General features: G+C 43.5%; 2 protein-coding genes and 1 long non-coding RNA gene across 3 annotated transcripts; all 3 read left to right on the top strand.

Moving 5' to 3' along the window:
* Positions 1-1110: 1110 nt before the first annotated feature.
* On the top strand, positions 1111-3465 carry LOC118408123 (transmembrane channel-like protein 3). The gene is made up of 5 exons (XM_035808745.1): positions 1111-1282; positions 1658-1725; positions 2118-2246; positions 2585-2695; positions 3411-3465. The coding sequence occupies exons 1-5, from the start codon at positions 1157-1159 to the stop codon at positions 3463-3465; spliced, it is 489 nt and encodes a 162-aa protein (XP_035664638.1). The 5' UTR covers positions 1111-1156.
* A 73-nt stretch (positions 3466-3538) lies between these two features.
* Positions 3539-4664, top strand: LOC118408099. The gene is made up of 3 exons (XR_004830253.1): positions 3539-3664; positions 4327-4405; positions 4621-4664. It is a non-coding gene; the product is annotated as an uncharacterized LOC118408099 (long non-coding RNA).
* Positions 4665-5650: 986 nt separating this feature from the next.
* LOC118408118 lies at positions 5651-7991 on the top strand. The gene is made up of 2 exons (XM_035808741.1): positions 5651-6165; positions 7467-7991. The coding sequence occupies exons 1-2, from the start codon at positions 5870-5872 to the stop codon at positions 7648-7650; spliced, it is 480 nt and encodes a 159-aa protein (XP_035664634.1). The 5' UTR covers positions 5651-5869; the 3' UTR covers positions 7651-7991.
* Positions 7992-8137: the final 146 nt, after the last annotated feature.

Genomic DNA, 8137 nt, shown 5'->3' with positions numbered 1-8137 from the left:
ACAGAGAAGCGTGGTGACAATAAACTGAATCAAGAATCTGTACGTGTAATAGTGTAATATACCATTTTGCAATAAATGGAGTAATATTACGTACAAGTCGCAACCTTTCCTCATCATATTTTGTCTACCTCATTAGTACTTGAACGTGTTGGTAAGTTATACTGGCACAATGCGATGTTTAGTATTGTCATCATCACGGTCGCCGAATGTCAGTTGCTGCATTTAACGTAGAGGTACCACATACAGTGCGGTATTCATTATCGTCCACTTTGGAGCATGTCCACATGTCAAGGCGTGTTTATCTATGCAAAAGCAGTTTCTATGAGAAGTAAAGAATGACATAAGTAAGATCCTTAGAAATGATTCTACTTACTGAAGAGGTCCGTCATTGTTCTCCGTTGTAAATGATGTGTAAAGGAATATTATCATATAGCCAGATGGAGTTGGCCAATCAGAGGCCCCCATTTCCCATGGGTTATCAGGCCGTAACCTCAAAAGTGGTCAGTTATTAGAATAACCGACCACTTTTTGGACCGCACCATTATACAGGGGACAGTCATGATTTTTTTTGTACTGTTGTTTGTGTGTAAACCATGCATAACTGTCAAAAATATTATGATTGATTGGTTATGTTAATTGGGGCTCCACATGGGGAATATATCGATACTTGAAAAGGAATTATGCTGATTTTACACATTTTCATTATTGCTTTCTAACGTGATGAAGCCGGTACCTTCCTAAATCACTTTGTATATACGTACTTTGTCGTGCCCATGTGAAAAGGCTCTGCATGGGGGGTACCAGGACTCCACTTAATAGTTTGTATTGCAAATAAGCCACATGTTGATGCTGATATGCTATCTCACAAACAGATGATTAGTTAAAATTATTAGTTAAATGATGATGATGAAATGGTTTAATGGTTTGTATTATATATATACACACTATTGTACAATATATATATTGCAAATGTATTTTTATGTAATGTATTAAAGTGTTTATTTGCTACGCTCACTCGGTGGTTTATTCGGTGGTTATCGCACCTGACCAGGGATTATCTCACCATATACACCGAGGATAAGGCGGGGCATTAACCCTTTATTGATTCTCTTGGTGGACATCCGGATCACTGTACCTCATATTGCATCTCCAGGAAATGTTCAAACTGTCCGTGTTTGACATGATCGCCACCGTCGTCACAACATTCATTCTGGAATTTCTGCGCGGTTTGTTCGTGCGCTTCGCTAACTACTGCTGGTGCTGGGACCTCGAAACAGGATTTGTGAGTTCTCTTTTATTATCTCTCTACCAATCAGAATTGCCACTTACCACATTTGCATAGCTTAATTTTACAACATTTGCGTCTTGCGAGAAGCCTCCATGCACTATGGGTTACGTGTCAATGGTGAAGGTCCCTACCTTGTAAATTTGCTTCGACTATGCTAATTCTTAATACATGTTCAGATGTCTCAGAGGCCCTGACCTTTGACATATTACGCAAAATAAATATGGCTTCGCATACGCACTTGGAAAAATAAACCTGCCTATAGTCGAGGCTTCTTTCATCTAATATAACATCGGTGTAAAATAATCAATGACATTTGACAAGAAAAACTATCGTGTCAGTCGAATCATTCTATCTCACTGTCCGTTGCAGCCTGGCTATGCAGAGTTTGGCGTTGCCGACAATGTCCTACATCTAATATACAACCAAGGAATGATATGGTATGGCTTTTGACTCTATCGGCTACCGTAGACGTATTCATGAGTATCGATAAATGCGAACTGTATGCAAACGTATCTTTGTAGACTTATTCTTATGATAACATGATAAGTGCTTCAACATGGAAGAGGCAATGCAATTTGGGCTCCCTGGCAGCATTTACAGGTACTGCAGAACTGCAAGAGAACACCCTCTTCCTGCAATGTGGTATACTATAGTCCAAGGACAGCTAGTCAGCCGTCCCAAACAATTACCCCTTATGGGATGTAAGTAGCTGGGAAGAAGGGAAGGGGAGGATCACCAACATTTGTGATGGCAAGGGCTATAGCATTAAGGGGTTCGCAAAAACTTATATATTTCCCGGAGATATAAGATCTTTGGTCTCTTGTTGCAGGATGGGCGCGTTCTTCGCCCCTAGTCTACCTGCACTGAACGTCCTGAAGCTGATCGGGCTGATGTACCTGCGCAGCTGGGCCGTCATGATGTGCAACATTCCTCATGAACGGGTCTTCCGTGCTTCCAGGTAATTTGATAAATGTATTACTTGGAATAGAATACTCCATTGTCGATGCCGTCCGACTTAGAAGACTATGGCGGTTCGGACATGTAGGAAGGAGACCACAAAACACATTAGCGGTTTCAAATTGCAATATTTTAAAATCATTGCAGGTATTCTCAAGATACTGCCCCGGAAGTAGAATTAACATCCCTAAGTTCTTCTTGTCCTTGTCATCCTGTCGGACGATCATCCCTAAGTACCCTGCTCTAAAAACAACGGATATAGGTTACCCCCGGATAAAGGTAAACTACTGTTACAGAAATCAGTATAATGTTTTTTATTTTGAAACTCTTCTCTTGTAGATCCAACAACTTCTATCTCGTCCTGCTGCTCATCATGCTGTTCCTGAGCATGTTACCGACAGGTTACGTCATGGTTTCTATAGAACCGTCAAGGAACTGTGGACCGTTCAGGTAACTAACTACACATCTAACCTCTGTCTAATTATATTTTTTACTTGATGGTCACCACGTAACAAGACCTGAAGTTCATTTCAATGTGTGAATCGAAGGCCACTCCAAGGTTACGGGTTAACTACATTGTAACTGTAACAGCATCTCTTCTCCCTAGGTCAAAAGCATCATGATTGAGACCAGCTCAATTGCTCACTGAGAGTGAGGACTAACTGCCCCAATAGGAGAAGCAGGGGTTGGTTACAAAGGCTGCTTGGGAGGATATCTTACGTTACTTGTGTCAAGCAACCTTCATCTCTTTGTGCATGCTGTTGTAACATGAAAAAATTCGCAGCTTCTCTCAAAAGTAGGGTGATCTGTAGCCTGGAAACCAGACTTTTTCCAGTCTACACAAGCGCTAGCTCCTTGATCGACTCGAACGCAAACAAATATTTTGCCTTTGTACCCAGAGGTAAAATTGCCTTGGGGGCACATCGACTCTAAAACGAAGGAACAGGTCTGTGTAGGACCTGGAGACAGCTTGGTACCCCATACCCATTATCCTACGCAGAGACATCCAACGACGCAAGCAAACCGCCTCTTGTCTGTACTCTGCTATCTCAACCGTCACCATCATTTCCTGACCACCGTGCTTATAAATATTAATGAGCTTACCCTTATGTATATGCGAGATCCCTTTTGAAACATGAAAGGCCAATCTCTGATTGGCTGACAGCTGGTTTGTAGTGACGCCCACAGGAATTGATGGTGACGTGGGAGAATGCCCATAGTAGAATATTTGACATTTTATTTAGCATCAAATCTAGTAGAATCTCAAATAATATACGTTTTGTATGTCTACAGCGGAAAGGAAAGGATATTTGACATCATTTCTGACACAGTCAACGAGAAGTTCCCGCCCTGGATGAGGTCAGTCATGGCGTACCTCAGCACAGCAGGCGTCATGATCCCTCTCTTCATGTTGCTTATGTAAGTAGCCTGTTGGTACGAAGGCCCACAACGACAATTTTTCCTTGCGTAGACGACGAAATGTTTTACGTAGACGATTAAACATGTCGTTATGGGCCTACGTCATTCATACTAGTTACTATCAATAAAAAAAATGTCCACTGTCAAACTGAGAACAGGGCAATGGCTAACGAATGCAATAGTTTGTATAGACTACGAAATGTTTTAGGTAGACGACTAAAGATGTCGTTTTGGACCTACGTCAATTATACTAGTTACTATCAATAAATAAATGGTCACTGTTAAAGCTCATCTTTCCTTGTCCTTAAAATAGCTAGTAAAATGGCTTTCACTTTTCAGATACGTCCCTTGTTTTAACAATGGCACTCAAGGCAATACCAACAACAGTTCGTAAGAGCCTCAGGGCAATTCATTCGTTGACATAATGCCCGATGGCTTATACCGTTGTACTCGAACTACCCCGGTAGTGGGACATACCCTAGTTTCTTGGGACTGTTCTTGGTAAATCTGCCTCGCTAGCAGAGGCGGGAAATTTCATCTGGGGGGGGGGGCGAACTTTTACTGACAGAATTTTGAGAGAGATGTCACAAACGTTAACGTATCTTTGATTAGTAGGATGTGATTTGATGACTAGTACTGACGTTTTGTAAGTTTTCTTTCAGAATGGCAATCTACTATCTACAATCTCTCCTAAAATCATACAAAGAAGCGAACAACGACTTGAGGATACAGCTACAATACGTAAGAATATTATATAATACTCTGAATAATACTCAAGTGTTAAACCGATAATGTGGTCAATGTTTTAATGACAATATCCACACGTATTCACATATTTGCATCAATACAAACCTTCAACGTAAATACATGTTCGAACATACGCTATTGAAATCGTTAATGTCAATATTTATGACAACGAAGTCGTATTCCTTTTTCAATATTTTCTTCTTTTTCAGGAAAGAACCGAAGGAAAGAAAAAAGTTTACGAAATGTCAGCGGGTAAGTGATTAATTTGTGATCAGGTTCTAATACAACAATGCCAATCTTTCAGATAAATAACAAAGGAGGTTAAAATAATTAAGAATAAAATAAGACCCCCTTGAAATAATCAATTCTTTCTGCCTTACCAAGGAGGTTGAAATAAAAAAAGAAGACCTTCTTAATTCTCTAAACCTCCTTGGCCTTACATATGAGCAGCGTTTGATAATATGACGTCACATTTTATGTAGATATCTTCTGCAATTATAAATTATTCTACTTTTGATATTACAGTAACTGTTATATCATCTATATTTGATACAATTGAAATGAACGAATTTGTCTTTCCTTCCATCATTGAATGGAATGTGTAACAGGGCCGTGTAAGTATGGACTATTTTCCATCGCAGTGTAGCACTACTTGCTCTGCTTTGGAACGCTTGCTTTGCGTAGTCTGGCCTTACTTATGTGTGTGCGTGCGCTTCATCTTATCATAAGATAACATGTCTGCGTGTGACTAAAAGGAATATTTTCCAATGTTAAGTAGGGGCAACAATAGCAATGGCTGACCCTTGGCTGTCAACATTCACTTGATATCGCTTTGCTGCACGTTTTCAGCACTAAATATGCTTTGTCTGGCTTCGCTATTTGCAACGCCTTACCTGCACATATACTAGTACTACTAATGTAGTAGACGAGGATGATATCTACAAACAGTGCGAACTATATCTATGTCCAAGGAAAAGACGTGGATTGAATAGGATATACCCAAAACTACAATAACGTTACAGTATTTGCATGCATCAACTCAGGCAACTTTTTACATCATTCAGATTTTCAATCAGTTCTTTCCAGTACACCGTACGGCAAAATTGTTTAGGCTATAGCTTTCAGATGCACATTGTCCTGTTTGCTACTTTACAGACCATTTCATGTTTGGGTGCAATGTACGGCTATATTTTAGGTTGAAGAAAGGTGAACGCAGGTGTTTCTTATGGAATTCTATTAACGTTCAGCATCAATGTCTTTCGTTCTAGTGCCTATCAAATTTTTCTCTGTAGTATATGCATCTCAGTGTCTTCTTTTATTATCATTATAGCAAAGAACGGAGGAGGCGGCAATGCTGAAACCACAGAGAACGCTGCGGGCGCCACGGGAGGGGTGGGGAGAGGCAGGGGCAACCCGGGGGCCATCCCCAACGGAAGGTTACCCACGGGATGCGGCGGCATGCCCAGATTTCCCATGAACCATGCGGGCCCGAGAGGCATGATGGGAGCTATGGGGGCCATGGGGGGTATGCCGGGATTCGGGGGAATGGGTATGCCGTACCAGAGGATGGGAATGTACTCCCCCAACGTGAGGTACGTTCCCGTGAGGCAGTACATGAACCCCTACGACGGAGTGATCCTCACACCGCCCATGGCGCCCCCTAGGTTCAGAAGAGTGCAGTACACCCCGCAGCCCGGAACCAAACTCATGGCGGTGCCGACAGCAAAAACTGTGGGAAGTTACTCGCAATCAAGGTACAGACGACATTATTTTCATTTTATATTACGTCAAGTTGTCGTGGGTATGTGGACAGCATACAGAAATAAGCTTAGAGTAAATCCGTTAGAGGTCCAGATCGACACCTCCTTGATGTGTTTTGTCTTTTATCGCAGTTCACTCAGTGCCCATTTATATTTACCCACCGATACTGGTCCGGTCCAAGTCCGTCGCTCCCAGCCCAGTCGGACCGGTCGGGACTAGTTCCCTGGGACTAGTCAGGGACTAGTCCGGACTAGCCCTAAGTCCCAAAATGGACCACTTGTACTAGTCCAGACCAGTCCAAGCCCGTCACTACCAGCCCAATCAGACTAGTCCCGGACTAGACCAAGCCCGTTGCTCCCAGCCCAGTCGGACCGGTCCGGACAAGTTCATGGGACTAGTCAGGGATTAGTCCGGACTCGTCCAAAATCCCAAAACGGACCAGACTAGTCGAAGCCCAATCGGACTAATATGGACTAGTCCAAAGTCCGTCGCTCCCAGCCCAGTCAGACCGGTCCGGGCTAATTAGTCAGGGACTAGTCCAAAGTCCATAAATGGACCACTTGTATTAGTCCAGACTAGTCCAAGCCCGTCCCTACCAGCACAATCAGACTAGTCCGGACTAGACCAAAGCCCGTTGCTCCCAGCCCAGTGGGACCGGTCCGGACGTGTCCCTGGGACTAGTCAGGACTAGTCCAGACTAGTCCAAAGTCCCCCAATGGACCACTTCCAGACTAGTCCAAGCTCGTCACTACCAGCCCAATCGGACTGGTTGGGACTAGTCCAAAGCTCGTTGCTCCCAGACCAGTCGGACCGATTCGGACTAGTCCCTGAGACTAGTCAATGACTAGTCTGGACTAGTCTGGACCACTTGTACTAGTCCAGACTAGTCCAGGTTAGTCCTAACTCCAGGGTAGTCCTACATGTAACTAACTCATCATCCGCCGGACCACCAGCGTTCCGAGGTCCAGAACAGCCCGGGCCAATGAGGGCATTATATTATAGTTATTCCAAACTATTCCAAAACCAGCACTTTTTGGCTTTCACTGTCTAGTAGATAGATGTCAGCAAGAGGATGGACAAGTTGAACGTTGCCCCTAGCGATTTTCTGTGGTACCGAAGTAGAACATCCAGTTTCATATTTTTTGTGTTCTTTTACAGTATTGAAGTCATCCATTGTGTAACATGGTAATCTAGAACATTCCGTACTTCCTTCAAGTACAACATACTTCAAGTACAACATACTTTGTGCGCACTGTGTACTCATTCTATTGTCCTCCATTCTACGTCATTTCAGACGTTCATCGATTGGCCGCCAGTCGTCACGTGGTCCCACCACCGTTCTCGTTCCCGAGGGTTACCAGCTGGTGCAGGTGCATGTGGACGGAGGGGAGGACGGCGAGTCCGTCCAGGAGACGTCCTTCATGGACGGGCAGTACATGGACGACGAGCTGGGCGCTCACGGGGGGATGGACGTATGAGACCGGCTGGAGCAACGGGCCTGTTTTGTTTGAAATGTTGATTTGCGAAGCAATAATAAAAAGGTTCATAGTTCAAAATTCGCATGCACAGTGAAATGCAATATACCAAAGTTGGATGACCTTCATAAAATTACGTCTAGACATCCAAATTTCCGATGGCTATCAGTCCATCTTGATCACGGAGTGACCTAGTCTCGCGAGAGTTGCGAGAACTAGGTCGAGACTTGCATGAATCTTCTGCCCCTCACCCCGCCTCCTTGCGGAGTAGGGGTAAGTAGGACTTGGGCAGCTCCCAGCCATCATTGCGGTTCAGTCTCGCACCTTTCAACTAGCTGGATGTGGACTGCTTCTTCACTGTTAGAAGAAAATTCTAAACGTGACTAATGAATCTCTTAAACGATACGTCTGGACATGTATTATGCATGGCCTGGACAAGAAATATTTACAAGTTTTCACATTTGGCATGTCGTCCACGATGCAATGCTGT

Source organism: Branchiostoma floridae, unplaced genomic scaffold (assembly GCF_000003815.2).
Source record: "Branchiostoma floridae strain S238N-H82 unplaced genomic scaffold, Bfl_VNyyK Sc7u5tJ_1557, whole genome shotgun sequence".
In the NCBI taxonomy this organism is placed as follows: Eukaryota; Metazoa; Chordata; class Leptocardii; order Amphioxiformes; family Branchiostomatidae; genus Branchiostoma; species Branchiostoma floridae.
This window is presented reverse-complemented; position numbering and strand designations above follow the sequence as displayed.